Below are 22696 nucleotides of genomic sequence, written 5' to 3'. Positions count from 1 at the left end.
CCATCAGCCTTATCTATTAGGTCTTAGCAGAAAGAAGGGCCTAGGCGAGGACAGAAACTTGCTCTTGCTTAAGGAAGAATTCTACCCTCTTAAAGGGCATCACAGCCGTCTGAGAGACTATCTCTAGCTCCCAGGGATTCTATCCTGCCCCAGGACTTGGCTGGAGCAGCTCCACCCATACCACCCTGGAAGTTGCACTCCTGCTGTCTACCAGAGAACAGGTAATGAAGTCTCTGAGGCAGTGGTTTCCAGGAGAGGGGGACGAACGGACAGGATCTGAAGCTCCTGCTCCATTGAAAGTCGACCTCCCGATGCTGGCAGGAGGGGGTATCAGGTAGAAACAGGAGAGGGTGGCTCCGGGAGGCAGGGCTTAGATGTGGGCTGAGGAACCAATCCACCTTGCGCGGGGATTCCCAGACAAACAAAAAGAGCAATCAAAGACCAGACATGGTGGCGCACACCTTTAATCCCATCACTCAGGAGACAGAGGCAGGGATCTCTATGGGTTGAAGCCAGCCTGGTCTTCATAGAGAGACTTGTTGTCTCAAACAAGCAAACAAAAAGGCAATTATAGCAAACAGTGTGGGGGCCCATGGGGTGCCACCCACTTGGACCTTGTTGAATATTGCCTTACAGCATGCAACGACCCCAGCACTAAAGGGATGATGTTTCTGAAAAAGCTGGCCTTGAGGGCTTCTGGATTCCACTCTGGACTGTGAGCTATCATTCAGATACCACAACTGGACGGCAGCGGGGCAGGAGGGACCCTGGTAAACTATGTGACTTGGTTCTATCTGTGACCTAAATTAAAATGCATCATGGATATAGCCCCTGCCAATCAGGAGCCTGGCCAGCTCAGGGGACTCAATTAAAATGCTAAATTAATTCAATTGAATAACTCCTCTTAATGACACATTCTTCTAAAAGGAAATTTAAGATGTTCTTTTTCTCTTTCTTTTTGACTGATTGGTGATGAGTGCATTGTTCATAGCGCTGAAAAATAATGGATAGGGCATTTGCATACAGTGATGATGATGGGTGGGGCCGCCTCACCTGCTACAAGCTCCAGTTTCTCTCCAGGGTCGCCCTCCGAGTAGAGCTTTGGGTGGCAACGGTACCCAATCTGGCTGATGAGGCTGGCAGGCAGTGCCACCAGGTCTCGACGGATGAGGACACAGGAACGGCTCTCCAGGGGCACCGGCTCTGGCTTCTCTTGCACTAAGGCAAAGAACTAACCCAATTAGGTAGGAATCTGTGGGTGAACCTGGGCTGCTCTGCGCCTGCCTACCACATTCCCCAAGGCCCAGGTTAGAAACATTCCACATCAGTCTGGGGCTGACCTGAACCCATGGTAGGCAGCCCTCCACACTGTACATGCAGCCCTGTCCTGCAAAGATGCCTGACAGCATGGGAAGACAGCCAGTAAAGAATGCCTACCCAGGCCTGGCAACAGGCTGAGAGGTGGTTCCCGGAAGTGTCCACCCAATGGGTTGTGGGTTATGTGGGAAGGAGGGCTGACGGGCAGGCCGGAGGGCATGTGCTGGAAGCAGCCTGGCCAGAGACCTGACCGCTGCAGATGGAGTTTGAACTCAGCAGCCTCACCTTTTGGAGTGTGAAGCTGCCAGCTCTGCTGTCAGGAAAACTCACGGAAGACAGGCAGGGAAACAGAATGGGGGCCCAGGCTCTCCTCAAAGTGGCTTCAAGCAAGAGGTAACCAGATAAGACTAGTCCTACTTGGCAGGTAGGGGGATGGTATCTTAGCACATTCAGGGATACAGCCCCTTGGACTGTTTTGGTCTGGCACAAGGAAGTGTTCCTAAATATTTGCCAGCAGCAAAGCCAGGCAGTCCGGCATCCCTGTTGTCTGGAATGTTCTGGCAAACCACTTCTGGAACAGGCAGCTGGGCCCAAGAGCTCCTCTGTACCTGCAGCTCTGAGGCTGCACCCATGACGCCAGTCCACAGAGGCGGCCCACGGGTATGAGCATGCTCCACAGAGTGCAGGACACCAGTTAGCCAGCATCAGCATCCAAAAGACAGGAAGAACAGTCTCTTACAAGGCACAGAGGATGCTTGGCCCAAGGCTTCTCCCCCACCCCCACCCCAGACAGGGTTTCCCTGTGAAGCTTTGCGCCTTTCCTGGAACTCACTCTGTAGCCCAGGCTGGCCTCGAACTCACAGAGATCCGCCTGCCTCTGCCTCCCGAGTGCTGGGAGGACCGCCCGGCTGGCACAAGGCTTCTTAATAAGGACTACTTGCTGAGCACTCTATGCACACTAGATGACATCGGAGGACCTCTGGTCCTAACCCCAATCCTGCACCATCTTGTCTCAATCCCTCCGTTTCCCCACTGCCCCCCCCACCCCCCCACCCCCCCCCCCACCCCCACCCCCGCTCCTTTTCCCAGAAGGCCTTGCACTTGGGCTGGCCTTTTAGCTAGTCCTTGGTGCATGCTCCCACAGGCCTCAGAGACTGGCAGTAACACACACAGCCACCCTGCTCGGACAGAGGCCACGGGTGTCATCACTTTCTGTGTTCCCAGCACACAGGTTAGGTCCTGAGAAAGCCACCTGTTCCCAGCCAGCTGTCCCCTGCTCTGTGTGTGTCTGTGTGTCTGTGTGCGTTTATGCATGTGTACTTGTCTATCTGTCTGGGTGTCTGTATGTGTTCGTGTCTGTTTGTATGTGGGTCTGTGTGGTGCAGGTAGGACTTGGCCCTAAGACAGCTAGAGCCAGCCTGTTGGCCCCACAGGCTTAGAGCCTGGCAGGCTCAGCGCAGGTGGTGGCGCAGACTTAGATCTTGCCCTGAGGCAGCTCCAAGATCAGACACAGGTGCACTTGCTGCTCCAGATGGGCTAGCGTCCTGTCCCTCCTCACAATGGGGACCACACAGTAGGGATTCTCAGCACTTCTCAGCAGGGGCTACTGTGCAGGGGGGGTGGGGGGGCGGGGGGGGGCACATGAGGGCAAATGGCGAGGGAGGGTCCTGCACAGGAAGGATTTGCAAGTCATTTGAGGCCCTGCTCCTGAGGGAGATGTAGGGGCACCCGTCCCCAAGGGCCAACATCTGGGCTCTGAAGTGACCACCCACACCCTAAGGAACAGTGAGGGAATCACTGCAAGAGAATGCAGGAGGGGTTCTAGCCCAGAAGACAGGATGGGAAGCCTATCCGCAGCTCAGCCCTGTCCCCAGTGCCTGGAGCCGCAGAGCAGGGTGTCTCCAGGCTGCTTCAGGCCCACTACTTTTTGCGGGCAGCTCAGGATAGCACAACCCCACCTGCGTCTGAGGAAGTCTCAGAGTCGGCGGCAGACAGTCCACGAGGACAGGAGACAGAAAAAATGGAAGCGGCTGAGATGCAGACCCCTGCCTGGTACCAACTGGTGGTCAGGCAGGCTGGCCAGGTGGCGTTTCCCAACCCAGGGAGAATCGATCATTACAGCCCGGAATTACCCAGAGACTGAGGGAACACATCAAACAATCCGGATGGTATTTTAAAACATAATTATCCGCCCCCCGCCCCCCCGGCCCCGCCTGCTGTGATTACACATGCAAACGAGCAGCGCCAACGCTGTGCGCTGTGCGTGGCATTTACATAAAGAGTGTTCACCAACAGAAATAATTCTCCATCCGCAGCCAGCGCTCTCTTGAGATGTTTTTCTCAACAGCAGAAGTTGTTTGCGCTCCACATGCACACCCCTCCCCAGCCTGGCTCCCCAAGAGCCAGAGACTGTCAGCCCAGAGCCCCAAAAAACCTCTTCTATTTCTGCCCTGCCAAGTGCTGGATGCTGCCATCTCTAAAAATACCCTAAACTGAGCCTTAGCTCATCAGCAAAGGTACTCTGAACTCCTTCGGGTGCCTCCGCCCCTTCCCCAGGTCCCCGTGGGGTGGCTTCGGTCACCACTCAGGTTACAGTGTTAAGATGCAGCTAGCTGTTAAGGGAAGCTCCAGAGACTCACTCCCAGAGGAGATTGGACATTCATTCCCAGTAGACCTCAATGGGCCCTGAGTCAGGGCTGGTACTTGTTCCAGGTGTGCTGGGAGTCCATCATCACTGCGCCCCACTCCCCTACTCCCCCAGAGAGGACTGTGAGCTGAGGACAGACCCTGTGTGATCACATGAAGTTCCCTGCATCCTGGTCTCAGGTACCAGGAGACTCTCCTATCATCCAGGACTGGTCCCAGTGGTGATATCAATGTCACTTTCACATTCCCCAGACCAGGTGACAAGGCTCTGGTTTCTAGGGCTGAGCATCCAAGGAGAGAGCACGTGCAGGGTAGTTAGCTACCTCGATGAAGAGCTGCAGCCACTCACTGATGTTCTGTGACTTCCTGGTCATAGCAGAAAGATCTGTTCTGGGGGGCCCCTGGACACTCGGGCACTGCTCCTCTCTCCAGGATCAGGAGCCCATCCCCTTTAGGTGACACCATGGAAACAAACTGGATACCAAGAGTCACCTGATATGTGGGTTACACTCCAGGGTTCTCAACATGATCACCTAGGAAGTCAGTCAAGCCTCTGTCTGAGCCCCAGTAGATGCACAGGGACCCAATTCTCTAAGAAGGGCTCAGTGCTGAGTGGGATGAACCAAGCACAGAAGGTCAAACCTGTAGGATCTCACTTGCGGGAGGTTCCCAGGTGTCAAGCCATATGGAACCAAGGGGCAAAATGTGGATATTTTGAGTGGGGAATCTGTGTCAGTTTGGGAAGATCTCGGGGAGTTCTATGGACAGGATGTTAGCGATGGCTGAACAATACGAATATGCTTAATGTCACTGAAAAACACACTGAAGATGACTGCAGATCATTACCTTATCCTATAGGTACAAGCACATCTAAAAGAAGGAAGGAAGAGGAAGAGGAGGAGGAGGCTGGGCATGGTGGCTCATATCTATCATCCTAGCACTTGGTAAAGACAGGAAGATCAGCCGGGCAGTGGTGGCGCACGCCTTTAATCCCAGCACTCGGGAGGCAGAGGCAGGCGGATCTCTGTGAGTTCGAGGCCAGCCTGGGCTACCAAGTGAGTCCCAGGAAAGGCACAAAGCTACACAGAGAAACCCTGTCTCGAAAAATCAAAAAAAAAAAAAAAAGACAGGAAGATCAAGGGTTCAAGGTTATCCTCAGCTACATAGCAAATTTGAGGTCAGCCTCATGAGACCCTGTCTTAAAAACAAAAAACAAACAAAACAACAAAAACAAAGAAAATAAGCATTTTGGGTGTAGCTTAGTGGTAGAGCATGTTGAGCTGGGATGAGGCCTGCAAAGAGGGCAAGGGAGAGCAGGAGAGAGGGAGGGGCGGATCCCACAGCCTGTTTCTCTCCCCCAGGAGACTGCCCCCAGGATCTGCCCCCAGGAGACTGCCCAGTAGGAGCTCCCCTCTCTCTCCCCAGCCTCTCCTACCCTGTTCTCCACCGCTGGGAATCCCCTCAAGAAATCCCAAGCAGATACAAACAGCTGCCCGTGGATGAGTGGCCACTCAGGTCAGAGCTGCCCAGAGGCCTGGGGAAGGGGATTCCCACCTACTTCACAGACTAGATGTACACAACACCCCCTCAAAATACAGAATCAGAAAGCGAACCCTAGTTCTTAACTGTGTGTGAGTAGAAAAAAATGAGCCCCTGATGAGAGAAAAATGCCAACTCACACCGGAAGAGTCCCTGTAATGCTGCAGTCATCAAGACCACATGGTACAGACAGACAGACAAGCTCATCCCAGAGCGGCCACAGATGATCTGCGCAGGCGCACACTGCAAGCGCACACTCCGCTGACTCACACTGGTGTGAGCCGGTCAGCAGAGCTGGCTGACTTTCAGGCCCTTTTCCAGTCGCCCCAAACCAAGGCCAAGGCCACTCTCATTGGGACCCTCGTCCCTCATGCAGAAGTGACTCAGGACACTCTGGGAAGCAAACAGTAGGAAAGACCTGTTCTGGTGTTTGGATAAGAGTTCTGACATGATCCCCACAGCACACATCCTTAAAACAACCAGAACTGTCAGTTCTTCAAAATGAAAAACAAAACAAAAAACAAACAAACAAAAACTCCTGTGAAGGAGTAACAAAACAGGGTGGCTACAGATGGGAAGAAAAAAGAAAATGCCATCACAGCTCAACTTTTAAAAACAACAACAAAACGATGGAGAGATGGCTCAGCGTTAAGAGCACCGGCTGCTCTTCTAGAGGTCCCGAGTTCAAGTCCCAGCACCCACATGTAGGATCACAACTGGCTGTAACTGTAGTCCCATGAATCCCAATGCCCCCTTCTGGTGTGCAGATAGATGTACATGCAGACGCAAGTATCCATCTGCATAAATGGAAAATCTTTAAGAACAAAACAAAACAACGGAGCCTCACTTTCAGAACCGGGCAGGCATGTAGAAGGATTTGCAGATGAGAATCTGCACTGGTAATGTGCTTGCTCAACATTTAGTCAAGAAGTGAAACCAAAACCACAAGAGACTACCACCCTGTTCTCTGAAGTCAGGACCTAGAACCAGACACAAGGCCTTGGCTAGTGAAGTGGAACATGGCGGCCTTGCGTCGTCAGTGAGAGTGTGAAATGAGGGCTACCGGAGACGACTTAGGCAGTGAGGGTACACACTCAACAGCACCCACAAGGAGCCCAAGTGAGACCCAGCGACCAGGCTCCTGGGCTCTGTTTTCAGGACCCTTGTGGCTCCCATGAGTGACCTGCCCACCACCCCCATGTTTCTTGGCTGGGCAGCCAAACATGGTTAGTACAGCCTTCATACCCATGGTCCCGGCCAGTGTTCCTCCTGAAAGCCAAGCTCCCAGCCCTAATGGGTGAGGTGTTTTATCCCCAAGAGTCTCTGGCACCTGAGTCCGGCTGGATGCTCCCACCACCCCCTCGCCCTCTCTCTGGCTACCCTGGTAATGTCCTCACTGCCACTCGGCCAAGTCTCCTCCTTGCTCTCTCTCCTTCCACAAATGTTTCCACTTTGTCCAATGACATCCCAGAGACACACAATGCCACCCTCACACAAGACAGGATGTGGCTTCCTTGACACGTGGCATGGAGAGAAGAACTGGTCATGGTCACACAAAGGGCACAGACCAAAGTAAAGACTTCTGTGTGTGCGGAGGTAACCCCAGGACACTCAATGAGTCAAAGCCAGGGACAGGGCTTAGCTAATATCTCACACTTACGCACATATACACACATACACCTTGGGCTTGGAAAAACACCTAGAATGTGGTACCTATGGGTGCCCCAGGGAACAGAGCAGCAAGCAAGACATCCACCCCAGAGACCTTGCTTCAGCTATAGTCACCAAGGTAAGAAGAACGTCTATATGGAGAACAGCAAGAACTGTGTTTTTAAAAAAAAGTGGAGGGGGTCTTCAGTGGCCAGGATCAGCAGGATTAGGGACTGAGACCCCAAAGAAAGGAAGGACAGAGAATGGTGGGGGCACTTAGGATAGGGCAGGGAGACATGTGGAGGCACAGGACTCAGGGATAGCATTCTGAGCACCGTTCTACACTATCCCTGGGTGTCTCTGTAGAATACTAAATAGCAAGTATGCAGAACAAGACTCCAAAAACACCAGCCAAGACACAGCTTAGTGGTTTCTTTCCTGGGAGGCAGACTAGATCTCAGAGCCTTGCCAGGGCAGTTCTGGCTTCCAGCTGCAACCCAGAACAGCCATGGCTGAGCCTGGGGCTCAGAACACAGCCTGTGCTGGCCCACCCAGGGCCTCTCACCGCAGGCTGGGAGGACCAGTGCCCAGGCCATCCTTGGAATAGCTGTTCAGGCTTCTAAAATGTTTTTAAGTAACGCCCAGCTATTGAGAAAACAATACCAGGAAGAACAGAAAACAGAAGCAAAAGTATTAGACACAGACCAAATGATTAAAAAAAAAGAAAGAAAGAAACAAATCAATTTACAAAGAGACATTAGATATGACAATTAGCAGATGTAGACTTTAAGATATCTGCTGTGGGGGGTTGGGGATTTAGCTCAGTGGTAGAGTGCTTGCCCAGCAAGCACAAGGCCCTGAGTTCAATCCTCAGCTCAAAAAAAAAAAAAAAAAAAAGATAACTGCTGTGAACATGGAAGGGAGCAAGGAATAGAACTGGGAACCTCAAAGAAAACCAGAATCGCTAAGAAATTAAAGATGGCAGTAACTAAAATCACGAATCCAGAAGAATGATTTGGGAAGAATTTCACGGAGCAGTAAGATTTGTGGACTAGAAAATAATTCAATACAAAATACCCAGATGTAGGATGGAAAAGAAGAAAGAAACAAAAGTATGACAAAGAACAGGGGCTGGAGAGATGGCTCAGTGGTCAAGAGCACTGGCTGCTCACCCAGAGGACACTGGTTCAATTTCCACACCCACGTAGCAGCCCACAACCCTCTGTAACTCCAGTTCCAGGGGAACCCTCTTCTGGCCCCCATGGGCACTGCATACACACGGTACATAGACATACATGCAGGCAAAACACTCATACACATAAAATAAACAATTTTTAATCTTTACAAGAAAAAGAAAACAGAATAGGAGACATGCGGAGGGCCTGGAGCTCGGCAGCAGCCTGGCACTGGTGGCAATGATGCTCCCGGGAAGAAGGACAGAAGGCTGCTGTGCTCAAGACCAGTGCCAGGGCGCCAGCAGCGGCTGGAACACAGCCCCCTGGGAGGAAGGTGGCCCTGGGCAGGTCTGAGAGGCAGTACAGGGGAATGGAGAGTACTATAAAGATAAATGCACAGGGAGACATAAGAAAGCAACTTTTAAAACAACAAGCTGGGGGCTGGAAAAATGGCTCAGAGGTTAAGAGCACTGGCTGCTCTTCCAGAGGTCCTGAGTTCAATTCCCAGCAACCACATAGTGGCTCTCAACCATCTATGATGAGATCTGGTGCCCTCTTCTAACCTGCAGGCAGAACACTGCATACATAATAAATAAATAAATTTAAAAAAAAAAGCTGAATGGAGTTTAAACAGCTCACAGAATTAAAACACGCCAGGGCAGCAACAGAGCATCAGGGGTGGGAGGCTCCTGGGCAGAATCGCTTTGTGATACAAGGTGGGTGGTAACTGCCCCAAGTCTGTAAACTCCTAATGCAAGGCTGCTGAGATCGTCTGCTCTTAGAAGGACAGCATTAAAAACTTACAGGCTTTATTCACAGAAAGCAGAAAACTTGATTAATGCAAAAGAGGAGGAGGAAAAAAAAAAAAAAAAAAAAAAGGAAGGCCCAGGAGGGGTCAGGGTCAGTATGAATTAAACCCTAACAAGAAGGTTGTTACAGGAAATGAGTGGGCCATGTACTCCAATGACTCAAACCTAGGAGCTGGGGTACTGACTGGCATTCTGGGTTCCAGCGACCCAGGAGAGGGAGGGGAAAGGATGGCATTGTGCAACACAGTGAGACCCTGTCACAAGATAAAGGCAGGTTGAAAAGCAAGAGGCAGAAAAGACAGTTCAGGTACAGAGTACATAGAAGAGAGCCAGGTACTAAGCAAACGTCAGACCTGGAGGCGGTAATGTAAAGAAACATTGCCCATCTTAACAGGTCTATTTCACAACAGGAAAACAAGCCTGGGATTAACATGCACCCAGGACAGCCAGCAAGACAGCCGGAACTCAAGAGTCACACACTGCCTCTGTGCCTGCCCAAGACCAGGCCAACCTGGAAGAACTCCCAGCTCTGCCTTGAGCCTGGGTGCAGCTTATAAGGCAGCCCATGCAACCTCCTCTCAGCACATTTGGGACTAAGTAGGGCAGCAAGCGAGTCTCCACAAACTCCAGAGAGAGGAGGAGGTCTGAGTGAACTCCAGGACCACACAGGATCCAGTTCACTAAGATGAGCGTAATTCTGAACTTGCTTGGAAATCAAGCAATGCCATAAACCCAAGGGCCCTGGAAGGGGGGTGAGGTGGGGTCATACATCAGAAAAGATATTCATGGGGATTATAATAAAGATAACAGGGCACAGCAAAATATGTTGTGGTAAGGACCTGGCACCATGTGGAGCCCCATCTGGCATTCAGGGTAGTGTGGGAGTACCAGGCTCCATCCCAAAGCAGCATGGCTCACAGGCCTAACAGTATGGAGCTAGTTTTATTTTATTATTTATTTGGGGGTTTACAATCTTTTAACTGTTTTATGTGTATGGGCATTTTGCCTACATCTATGACAGTGTGCCATGTGTATGCGTGTACCTTGGAATTATTGATGACGGTGAGCCATCCTGTGGGTTCTGGGAATTGAACCCAGTTCCTCTAGAAAAGCAGACATGTGCTTAGCCATTGAGCCATCTCTCTAGCCCCTAATTTTGGGTTTTGTAAACTGATATTAAAACTTATGTAATATAGCAAGCAAGGCATAGAAGTGTATGCCTTTAAACTCAACAGGCAAATGGGTCTTTGTGAGTTTCAGGCCAGCCTGATTTACAGAGTGAACTTCAGATAAGTTAAAGCTATACAGTGAGATCCGTCCTATCTTAAACACAAATAAACAAACAAACCCATGTAGGGCCCATGAGATGGCTCAGTGGGTAAAGGTGCCTATTGCTAAGCTGGATGCCCCAAGTTTGATCCCCAGGAGAGAACCAACTTATACAAATCGTTTTTTCATCTCTATACATGAGCCATGTCACATGCACAACCCCCACATACATATACTCTAAATATATATATATTTAGAAGGGACACTAATACAAAAAAGTTAGGCTAAAAGCAGATTCTGTGCAGGAGAGAGATATAGAAGAGCTGAATAGCATAAAATCTAAGCTAATGGCCATCCATGGTTTTTGCATAGTATGTCAACAGGCTATGGGACAGACACAGTAATGGGCCTGTCAGACATTAAGCTCTTGAGAGCATGTGGAACGTCATTCCAGTAAAAGTGAACATAGATGTAGCTGGAAAATCTATTAAAAGATGTAACTTATGCTGGGCGGTAGTGGTCTGCAGCTTTAAACCCAACACTTGAGAGGCAGAAGCAGGCAGATCTCTGAGTTCAAGGCCAGACTGCGCTACACAAAGACCCCCAGTCTCGAAGAAACAAAAAAAGAAAAAGAAAAAGCAATTTACCAAAAAAACTGACACAAGAAGAGGTAGAAACTGAGCTGTCCTTTTGCAAAGAAAATGAATCTTTACAAACCATGCAGGTGACTTTCCACAAGCTCGTCTGGATTTTTAATCAAAAACATTAAAGAGCCGGGCGTTGGTGGCGCACGCCTTTAATCCCAGCACTCGGGAGGCAGAGCCAGGCGGATCTCTGTGAGTTCGAGGCCAGCCTGGGCTACCAAGTGAGCTCCAGGAAAGGCGCAAAGCTACACAGAGAAACCCTGTCTCGAAAAACCAAAAAAAAAAAAAACATTAAAGAAAAAAAGATTTCCTGGGCTGGAGAGATGGCTCAGTGGTTAAGAGCATCTGGCTGCTCTTCCAGAGGTTCTGAGTTCAATTCCCGGCAACCACATGGTGGCACACAACATCTGTAACAAGGTCTGGCACCCTCTTTTGGTCTGCAGACATACATGCAGACACTGTATATATAATAAATAAATTAAATCTTAAAAAAGAAAAAAAACGATTTCCTTTATGAGTTCAGATACCAAACGTTGATACCAACACAGAGTGGAGCCTTACAGGAAAGCAAGGGAGGGACAATCTCGCACCTGCAAAACAGTCACAAAGGTCTCTGAAAAAGTGTTAGCAGCTGGGTAATGACTCACACAGTATCAGCACCTGGCTGGCTGAGGCCGGAGGTCTGCCTCAAACTCAAGGCCAACCTGAGCTACAGAGTAATGCTTGCTCACAAAAACAAGGGACTAGAAAGATGACTCTGCAATTAAGGACACTCACTGCCCTTCCAGAGGACCCAGGTTTGGTTTCAAGTACACACACAGTGGGGTTCACAATCATCTGTGACTCCAGTTCCAGGGGACCCAACACCCTCTGCCACCAGGTGTGTACACAGTGCACAAACAAACATACATACATACATACATACATACATACATACATACATACAGGCAAGCACTCATACACATAATTTTTTTTTCTAAAAAAAAAAAAAACCCTAAATAAATTATTTTTAAAAAGCCAATAAACTAGGTGTGGTGGTGCACACCTTTAATCCCATCACCTGGAATGAAGAAGCAGGTGGATCTCTGTGACTTCAAGGCCAGCCTGGTCTACATAGTAAACTCAGGCCAACTAGGGCTAAACAGTGAGACCCTGTCTCAGAGAAACAAAAACTGTAATGACGACGACAGAGTATTAACAGAAAGGTGGCACTTTGCCCACACAGATCACTCTGTGTTAGTTACATTTAGGTTGTGATAAAAACAACTTATGTCACTTTTAAGGGAGGAATCCGGATCAGTCCATCATGGAGGGAAGGGGCATTTCACATCATGGCAGACAGGACACAGAAAGCAGGGGACTGGGGATTCTTTTTAAAAATTAATTTATGTGCACCAGTGTTTTGCCTGCATGTGTATCTATATACCATGCTGCGCAGTATCCATAAAGGACAAAGAAAGCACTGGGTCCTTCTGAACTGGAGTTACAGACAGTTGTGAACCACTATGTGGTTGATGAGAATTGAACCCAGGCCTCTGGAAGGATAGCCAGTGCTTTTAACTGCTGAGTCATCTCTCCAGCTCCATGAGACTTACTCTCCCTAGCCAGGCCCTCCTTGACCACATTTCTACAACTTTTCTCAATAGCTGGGGGGGGGGCATTGAAAACTTGGCCTGGGGAACATTTCTCATTCAAACCATGACCCCAGGCTGCTGGACTCAACGCACCTGGCTGCAGCACAGCTCCAGGCCTTGCTTTTGGATCTCTGCTTTCTGGGATCCCGAGGAGCCATGGGCTATGGGCGTGTCTCATTCAGGTCCACAGCTGGACACAGCTGAAGGAAGGGACATCTTTAACACACCTTTGGGGCTATGGGCTCAGATCTGACTCTCGGCTTCCTTGCTCCAGCAGCTGCTGGCCATCAGCATCCCACTGAGCTCTCATGCCTGAGGCCCTATTACTGAATATTGGTTTACACTGTAAAGACGGGTTTCTGCCTAAGGTGCCTTCTGATTGGTGTAATAAAGAGCAGAATGGCCAATAGCTAGGCAGAAGAGGATAGGTGGGATTTCCAGGGAGAGAAAGGAAAAGGAGGAGGAATCTAGGAACATAAGGGACACCAGGAAATGCAGAACAAGCAGGACGTGCAGGAAGAGAGGTAACAGCCATGAGCCACATGGAAGAACATTGATTAATATAAATGGGTTAATTTAAGTTATAAGAGCTAGTTGGAAACAAGCCTAAACTAAGGTCAAGCTTTCATAATTAATAATAAGTCTCCATATCATTATGTGGGAACTGGCTGGTGGGACAGAGAAAGACCCGTTAAAGGGTCCTTTCTGAAAGATGAAACTAGCAAGTCAGATCCTGAGGATGTGGAAGGATGCTACCTCACAGCTAGGGTGACTTCATCTCAGGAATACCAAGTTCTAAAATTAACAGCACAAGGCAAGGTATAGTATTGCATGTCTTTAATCTCAGCACTCGGGGGCAGAAGCAGGCAAACCCCTGTGAGTTCGAGGCCAGCCTGGTCTACACAGCAAGTTCTAGGACACCCAGGATCTATATAATAAAATCTTCTCTCAAAAACAACAACAAAAAGTAAATAAAATTAACAAAACATGAGCTGAGGAGATGGATCAGCGGGTAAGAGCACTGATTGCTCTTCTAGAGGACCCAGGTCCAACTCCCAGCACCCACATGACAGCTCACAGCTCTCTGTAACTCCAGTTCCAGAGATCTGACAGCCACACACAGACATACCTGCAGGCAATGCACATAAAATAAAAATAAAGTATATATTTAAAAAAATTAACAAAGCACAAGAGGAAACTCATACACAGGTGTGTTCTGTGTAAAGATGCCCTGTCCATGGAAGCTGCACACAGGACAGCGGTCCCTTAAGATCACACTACTCAGTGACATAGTCTCGGCCTTCAGCTTGCAGCGTGCCCTCTAGGGTGTTCACACACGGCGAGGATGCCCACTGCACCCCAGCGTTAAGCAGTGTGATGGTCTGAATGAGAACGTTCCCAGTGACTCAAGGGTTCCGACGCTGCCGTCTTCAGTTGGTGGTACTGCTTGGTGAATGCTACAAAGGTGGTCTGGCTGGAGGGAGCGCATGGGGGGGGGGGGCGGAGGGCTGGGGGGGAGCTTCAAGGGTTTACAGGCTGGCCATGCTTTCAGTCTGCTCCCAGGGCCACCTGCTGCCATCCCTCACCCCCAACCCCTGCTACAACAGAGTCTCCCCCATCTATAAGCTGCCTTGGTCATGGTGTCTTATCCCAGCAACAGAAAGGGTGACTAGTGCAAGTGGCGTGTGGCTACGGTCAGGGAAAAAACCAAAGAGTCTTTGTCAGATTTCAACTTATTTATGGGGAAGAAACAAATCTTAGTCAAGGGGAAAAAAGAGAAATATCCTTAATTTGGTAACAACAAAACCACATCACAGCAAGCCTAAAGTGGTCTGCACATGAGTCTGAGGTAGCCAAAGCCTTTCCTGAATTAGGGAACAAGAAGGATACAACAAATCCCAGATAATGTCACGAGGCAAGAAAAGGAACACAGCGGTTAACATCAGACACAAACTCATGGGCTGGAGCTGGGGCTCAGTCGGTAGACAGCTTGCTCAGCGTCAGCGTGCACAGAGCCCTGCGCTCAATCTCTATCACCACATCAATCAGGTGTGATGGTGCATGCCTGAAATGCAGGCACTTAGGTGGAGGAGAAGCAGAAGTTCAAGGTCAACCTCAGCTCCATTGTGAGTTATACTGTTAAAAAGAAAGGAAAAAAATGACAAAAAGAAACAAAAAGGCCAAGAGCAAGCTAAATGTGGTACCATACACCTGTAATTACCATATTTGGGAGGCTGAGGCAGAAGGATCACAAGTTCAAGGCTAGCCAGGGATACATACTGAATACTTGTCTAAATATATAAACAAGTAAATTTGTGAGTGGCTCACTGACAGGGCACTTGCCTAACATTCCTGAGGCCCTGGGTTGGAAGGAGAGGAAGGAAGAGGGAGGGGAACGGGGAGGGAATGAGTCAGGGTTAGTGGAGGACATGATTATAACAGACAACCCAAAAGAAATTGCAGGTAATCCAGTCGAGCAAATCAGAAAATGTGTCATCCAATTTGTTTCTATATATTATCAAGAGCAACACTACAGAGAAACTTCAACATCATGTAATTAAGACAAGAAATGGATTTCTAGGAATCAATGTAATGGAAGATCGCAGAGCATTATGAGAAAACCTGGGACATCAGATGGCCATAGCTGGACGGAAGGCGTCCATGAAACCTCAGCATCCAGGTTGCTCTTGTGAGAGGCAGTTGGCATCCTGATACTCAACAGTACTTGAAAATGAGACCAAGGTCAGGCCAAGGCCAAGGGTGACGGGAACAAAAAGCCTGGACAATTTAGCAGGCAGAGAAATGAAGCCGCACACAGGCCTCGGGATAAACAAATCAACGGGGCAGTCAAGCTTGAACTAAGTCCTTACAGTTTACAGATACCTCACTAGGTACTAACAAAGGGGATACTGGCATGGGGTGGTGTGTAAAATGTCCCTCTCAACAACAAGTGACAAAGTGTCAGGGAAAGTATGAACCCAGAACCCAGGGCCAGGCCACACTCCGATAGGAGTGTACCTTTAAGAGGTAACTTGGAGCTGGGCAGTGGCAGCGCATGCCTTTAATCCCAGCACTTCCGAGCAGAGGCAGGCGGATCTCTGTGAGTTCGAGGCCAGCCTGGTCTACAGAGCAAGATCCAGGACAGGCACCAAAACCCTGTCTCAACAACCAAACCAAACCAAAACAAACCAAAACAAAACAAAAAAAGAGGTAACTTGGAGGCCAAACTTAGTGGCCTTTAAATCCCAGCACTCAGGAGGCAGAGACAGATGGATTTCTGTACATTTGAGGTCAGCCTGGTCTACACAGTGAGTTCCAGGAAAGAGAGTAAATCCTATCATTAGAGGAAGATGTGACAGACTGACAGACAGACAGACAGAGGGCTTTAGAGATAATAGCTCCAATTCCTGAGTTCGCTGTTCATCTCTCACCCCTCCCCCAGGGTCTCAGTATATTCTCAGGCTGGTCTGATTGCTAAAAAGAGAGACAGACAGACAGACGACAGGCAGACAAAGAGAACACTGTTGAGCAAGCTCAAACAGTAATGAGTAAACCCAGCCCCAAGATCATCATTCCTACACACCCCTGGAGCATGGCTCAGTGGCTCACCACTGAAAAATTACAAGAAGAGCCGGGCAGTGGTGGTGCACGCCTTTAATCCCATCACTCAGGAGGCAGAGGCAGGAGGATCTCTGTGAGTTCGAGGCCAGCCTGGTCTTCAGAGTGAGTTCCAGGACAGGCACCAAAACTACACAGAGAAACCCTGTAAAAAAGAGTTACAAGAAAAGAAGGGAGGAAGGGATGGGGAGAGGAGACAGGAAGAGAGTAGGGGAAGAAAGGAAAAGGGAAGGGAGGAAGGGAGAGAGAGAGGAAGAGAGGAAGGGAAGGGGGAAGAAAGGGAACTCAGTCTCCACTGAAAGTTACAAACAACTAATTCTGGGGTCGCCATCGGGAGGGGTCACATGAACCTGGAATGTTCTTGCTGAATAAGGCAGTAAGAAAATGCTTTAAAAAAATATAGTAGATAGCCTGGCGTGGCAGTGCACACCTTTAGTTCCAGCACTCACTCAGAAGGCAGAGACAGGCTGATCTCCAGGCCAGCCTGGTCTACAGAGCTTCCAGGACAGCCAGGGCTACACAGAGAAACCCTGTCTCAAAAATACACCACCGCCCCACCAAAAATAGGTATGTATATGATAAATAAATCACAGCCACAGTGAAGGAAGAGAATAAACCAGCACAGGCTATGTTGGTGAGAAACTACGATACAGGCTGCTAGCTGTAAGCGTAGGAGCTGTGGTCCTAGCGGTCACTCCTGCAACAAGGAAAAGCAACCCGTCCCCACCACCACCACCACCACCACCACCACCACCACCACCACCACCACCACGAGGGAGGCCGCCTGTACACAGGGCAGCCGCTGTGCCCTCAAGGGAGGACAGTGGCTTCACCTGGACAGACGTGAAGGCACAGAGAGCAGGGCTCTGTGGAACAGCAGAGAGGCCCTGGCCCCCTCCCGGAGGATGGCTTCCAAAGGAACTGAGCTCCTCTCCAAGGCTAACAGTGCCTGGTAGACAGACTGTGAAGCCAGCCTGGACTGGAGTGAGTGAATGACCTGGTGATGCTCACGCCTGGGGGCTGCAAATACCTAGACCAGATGGCAGAGAGGAGGACAGAAGAGCCCATGAGCAGGGTGACTGTGTAAGAATGTACTGCCGAGGCAAGGGTGTCTGCAGCGAGAAGAACCAAGGGACCCACGTGGCAAACGGGGGCTGCAGCTGGGCAAAGGGCAGAAGGACACAGCTTTGAGCTCGTCTTACAACTTTTAGGTGAGTTTGAAACAACTTCAAATCAAAGTGCTTTTATTCTTTACAAACCTGACAGGACATCGTATTAACCTTGAGATGGGAAACAGGTCTTCAAACAGTACATAAAAGCATGAAATTCTAACTAACTTTCTATCAAAATTACATTTTGTGGGTGCAGCTCAATTGCAACGTGCTTGCTTAGCATGTGTGAGACCCTGGGTTCCTAATACTTGAAACAAAGAAGAAAAGGGGAGAAAGGGGAGAGGAGGGAAGGGAAGGGAAGGGCAGAGGGACGGGGGGAGGGGGGCGGAGAGAAATCGAAGACAGAGGTTTATAACATAACATACATGTCTGAGAAGCTGGGAATGGTGGCCTATGCCTGAAATCCCAAGAGCTTAGGAGGTGAAGGGGTGGGGGGAACAGGAGTTCAAGGGCATCCTTGCTTGTATAGGAAGTTTGAGGCCAGCCTGAGCTACAAGAGACCCCATCAAAAACCAACCAACCAATCAACAAACAAGAAACGTCTGATAAAAGATCCTAGGTTAGCAAAACATGGTAGTGTATGCCTTCCATCCCAGCAGAGGCAGGCAGACCTCTGTGAGTTAGAGGCTAGCCTGGTCTACACAGCAAGTTCCAGGCCAGTCAAGGCTACATGGTGAACAAGTTGGGCACAGTGGCTCATGCCTATTACCTAGCACTTGAAAGGCTGGAAGGTCTAAGCTATAAGTGAGTTCTAGGACAACCTGGAGGAAAACTCTATCTCAACAAGAAAAACAAAAAAATGGGGCAAAATATTTAAATATTCTGTCTGAGTATTTAAGGGGATGTCTGAAACTGTGTCTGACTATTAAAAATGCGACACCACTAAAGAGACCCAGCACATTGCAGATGCTCAACCCTACAATGTCTAGCATCTACTTAAAAATTAGAAGATGTAGCCAGCCGCAGTGGTGCACGCCTCTATCAATATCCCAGCACTCGGGAGAAAGAGGTAGGTGAATCTATGTGAGTTCGAGGCCAGCCTGGTCTACAGAGTGAGTTCCAGGACAGTCAGGGCTACACAGTGAAACCCTGTCTCAAACAAACAGACAAACAAATTAAAGGATGTGGAGAAGGGTTGGGGATTTAGCTCAGTGGTAGAGCGCTTGCCTAGCAAGTGCAAGGCCCTGGGTTCGATCCTCAGCTCTGAAGAGAGAAAGAGAGAGAGAGAGAGAGAGAGAGAGAGAGAGAGAGAGAGAGAGAGAGAGAGAGAGAGAGAAAAGATGTGGAGAACCACAGAAAGGAGAAAAGTCAACCAATGAGAGCTGAGCCAGGAGTGGCAAGATGCTGACATTCGCAGACACAGGTTTAACTGCTTAGGTTAAGCATGACCGGAGCGCTATAAACAAAAGAGCTATTCCAGAGGACAAGACGGAGCTGCAGAAAGGAAGATCCATGGGCAGGAGTAACTTATCTTACCTACAATCTAGAGAAGGGAAAAGAGCTAAATAGTTAATAAACAAGCAGGGCCTGTGATAGCAGCAAGGCTGTCACTGGAGTGCAGGGGAGATGCAGAAAGTACCCTAGAAAGTCAGGCAAGCAGCATGGATAAAAACCACCACATTCTGTACAAGATACAACCATGTTTGACCAACCTAGGATATCACCTCCAGCAAAAGCAGCCTTCGGAACAAGGGCTACAACAAACTGCACAGAAAACACATGTAAAGATTGTGTAAATTCACACCTCAGTAAGGTATGGTTTTCATTTTATTTGAGACAGGGTCTCTCTACACAGCCTGACTATTCTGGAACTCGCTGTGTAGATAGATCAGGCTGGCCTCAAACTCACAGAGATCCTCCTACCAAGGATTACAAGTGGTGGTCACCATGCAAGGTAATCTAAAGATAATTTCTAATTTCTCAGAATTCATCACTGGCTGAATGCTGAGAGCCACTGAGAGCAATCCTCCAGCAGAAAGAAAGGAATGCCAGATGGAAACTCTAATCTTTCTCAAGGATGAGGATGAGAAGGAGCACCTAGGTAAAAACAAAGCTATGTCCACTCACCTCTCCCAGACTGACTCGTAATCACTAAATCCTAATGTCACTTACGGGGCAGTGCATGCACGAACTGGGGACTCACTGCAATGTGAGGATACTTGCTTAGCCGTAAAAAGAACAAACCTTGGACATCCAGCACGTGACAAACCTCAAACAGGTGTGACTCTAAGGGCACAAGCTGAACCACTAATACAGCCCACCTGACTGAACCTCAGCTGTGTAACGCTGTAAAGGTACAGGATGCTTAGGGTTCCCACTTACATGACACAAAACAGCCTGTGGTTGCCAAGAGACGAAAGGAAAGAGATGCCTTTGAGGGGCCCAGAGAGCTGGATGAGAAGGGGCATTGGCCTGCATCTCCACCGTGAGACTCCGCTGTGGAGCGGCTCCCAGGACTCCTGGAATCAATCTGCTTAGCCTCAGAGAACTCTATTCCAGAGAGTAGCTTTTACTCATATAAATACTAAAAGTTATCAAAGAGAGGAAGGATAAATCATAACCAGCCATTTAAGGTGAAAATAATAACCTATTTCAAGACTCGCTGCGCAGGGAAAGGCTGTGTGACCACAGTGGCCAACAGGAGAATACAGGGAGAAGGTAAGCTGGGCAGGCAGGAGGGCAGAGTGTTCGGCACAACACAGGTGCCAGCTCAGAGCTGCAGCCACAGCCACCAGTGGACAGGAGAGGAATGCCAGGGGATGTCCAGGGGGGACAGGTGGGGAGCACCAGAAGACACAAGAGCAAGCAGCCGCAGCATGATGGCGGGCTGAACCCAACACCTTCCACGACACGAGGCACGGTGTCAGACAGAATTAAACTAAAAATGTGCACCCAGCCCATCCACCATCTACAAGAAGTGTGCTTCGACGGGGGAGTTGAAAGCGGGAGAGAACCACCAGTGTGCTAGTAACAAAGACAGCCGGAGCTACAGGTGTGTCGTCCAGGGGTGGAGCGCGCTTAGGATGGGTGAGGCTTTGGGTTCTGTTCCTACGGGAAGAGGGAGGAGGGAGGAGAGATGAGAGCGGGAAGGAGGCTGGAGTGGATGTGTTAACACCAAATTAGACTTTGGAGATGGATAAATTCCATGAAGTACACAAATTAGCATGACAGGAGCAAGATGAAAGGGAAAAAATTTGAATGGTTCTATATCTAAAGTAATATTGGTAATTAAAGGAAATTGTAATTGGTAATACACTGGCAATTAAAGTAAATTGGGAATTTAAAGCCTTCCCATAATTAAGAGCAACAAACGCCAGGCTCAGTGGACTCACCAGTGACACAATCCTACCCACACGGTAAGCAGGAAGAAGTGCCATCAAACTTATATGAGCTCTCTCAAAAAATAAAATAAAGGAGGGGGCTGGAGAGATGGCTCAGTGGTTAAGAGCACTGACTGCTCTTCCAGAGGACCTGGGTTCAAGTCCCAGCACCCACATGGCAGCTCACAACTGTCTGTAACTCAAGATTTGACATCCACACACAGTCTATATACATGCAGCAAAACACCAATGCAAATAAAATAAAAATAAATAAATTATATTCAAAAAAAAAGATGCTTATTGCTCTTTTTAGAATACCTGAGTCTAGTTCCCAGCACCCACATCACTTACAAGATCATAGCTACCTCTAACTCCAACTCCAAGGGATATAACATCTCCGCTCACCAAAGTACATTCAAGTACACACAACCATACACACACAACTTAAAAATAAAGTAAATTGCCGGGTGGTGGTGGCACAGACCTTTAATCTCAGCATTTGGGAGGCAGAGGCAGATGGATCTCTGTGAGTTTGAGGCCAGCCTGGTTGGTCTACAGAGTGAGTTTCAGGACAGCTATGGTTGTTACACAGAGAAACCCTGTCTCAAAAAATAAATAAATATAAATAAATGAATAGATAAATAAGTAAATCTTAGAAAACAAAGTCTTGGGAAGCAGAGGCAGGGGAACTCTGTGAGTTCAAGGCCAACCTGGTCTGTATAGGGAGTTCCAGGACAGCCAGAGCTACAATGTGAGATCTTGTCTCAAAGAATAAAAAATAAAAATAAGTAAAGAAACAAAATTAAAAAACAACGGAGAAAAGAAGCATAAGGCCAGCATTTCCCAGCTTCTGAGTGAGGCCAGGTGAGGCACGCCCAAAGTCCCAGCTCTTTGTGAGTACGAGGCCAGCCTGGTCCACACAGCCAGTTGCAGGTCAGGCAGGGCTAAGAGATCTTGTCTCAGACAATCAAACAGACAAACAGACAAAAACACAGAAGAAACAGATCAGCAGCTTTCATGAACACATGTGAACTTTCTCCAGAAAAGCTAGCAAACCGAACCTTAGGACTGTGAAGTCACTGTACCGTGTTACAATAAGGCAGTTAATGCCAAGAACACAAGGATGGGGCAACAACCACTAACAGAAATCATCGCGGGAGAAAACTCCATCAGGGAAGGAGGCAAGGCCGCCTCATGTACCCTCAGCTAACCCTGCCTGGGGGCAAAGGTGAAGGTTTTGTCCCTCGAGACCTATGTATACTCTCACTACCCCATCTAGCCTGGAGACCCAGAAGTAAAAAGATCCTTAAGGTTGGAAAAGAGGCAGCAAAATGCTGTCCCAACACAGCAGGCAAGGGTATGTGACATTCCAGAGAACCTCTGGATCGCCTGAGACTTGGAGCACAAGGTGATAGGTGCAAGGCCAACATACAAGACTGGCTTTGTTTCTAAAAAGACTGGAAGGGTACTCACAAAAGCCCGAATTAAACCACACTCCAGGTCTGTAGCCCAACACAGGAGAACACAGCCTCCTGGGGCTGTGCACACACTTCCTGCTCACAGCTTCTGTGAACTCACATTAAACATCCATGAACTCATTCTCAACCTTTAGGAAAAACACGGTACATCCTTAGAGTGGAATCTTAATCCTCGAGGAAAAAAAAATGAAGTATCTCTCTGTCCTTTAGTGCTAACGACTCTTGATGTCAAAGGTAGGAAGCTGGCGTCACTAAAGTCTTGACACTAGAAGGCTTTGGGTCTGACGTAAAACAAGGTGACTGTTAGATGGCATAGAGTTTTCTAAGGAGAACCATCTTCTAAAATTGTTTGCGGTGATGGCTGCACGATTGGGCATGACCCAAAACCACTGAGCTGCAATCATTTCAGGAGTGATGGCCACGGC

General features: G+C 48.8%; 1 protein-coding gene across 3 annotated transcripts in view; it reads right to left on the bottom strand.

The window, feature by feature from the left end:
• The window catches only part of Nacc2 (NACC family member 2), a 77848-nt gene that overhangs the window by 7317 nt on the left and 47835 nt on the right, over window positions 1-22696 (bottom strand). For all 3 annotated transcript variants that reach the window (XM_076569229.1, XM_076569227.1, XM_006980991.4), the window contains exon 3: window positions 1054-1218. In XM_076569229.1, coding sequence (XP_076425344.1) covers window positions 1054-1218 — 165 coding nt within the window. The remainder of the gene's footprint in view (window positions 1-1053; window positions 1219-22696) is intronic.

The sequence above is a fragment of the Peromyscus maniculatus genome, chromosome 4 (assembly GCF_049852395.1).
Source record: "Peromyscus maniculatus bairdii isolate BWxNUB_F1_BW_parent chromosome 4, HU_Pman_BW_mat_3.1, whole genome shotgun sequence".
In the NCBI taxonomy this organism is placed as follows: domain Eukaryota; kingdom Metazoa; phylum Chordata; class Mammalia; order Rodentia; family Cricetidae; genus Peromyscus; species Peromyscus maniculatus.
This window is presented reverse-complemented; position numbering and strand designations above follow the sequence as displayed.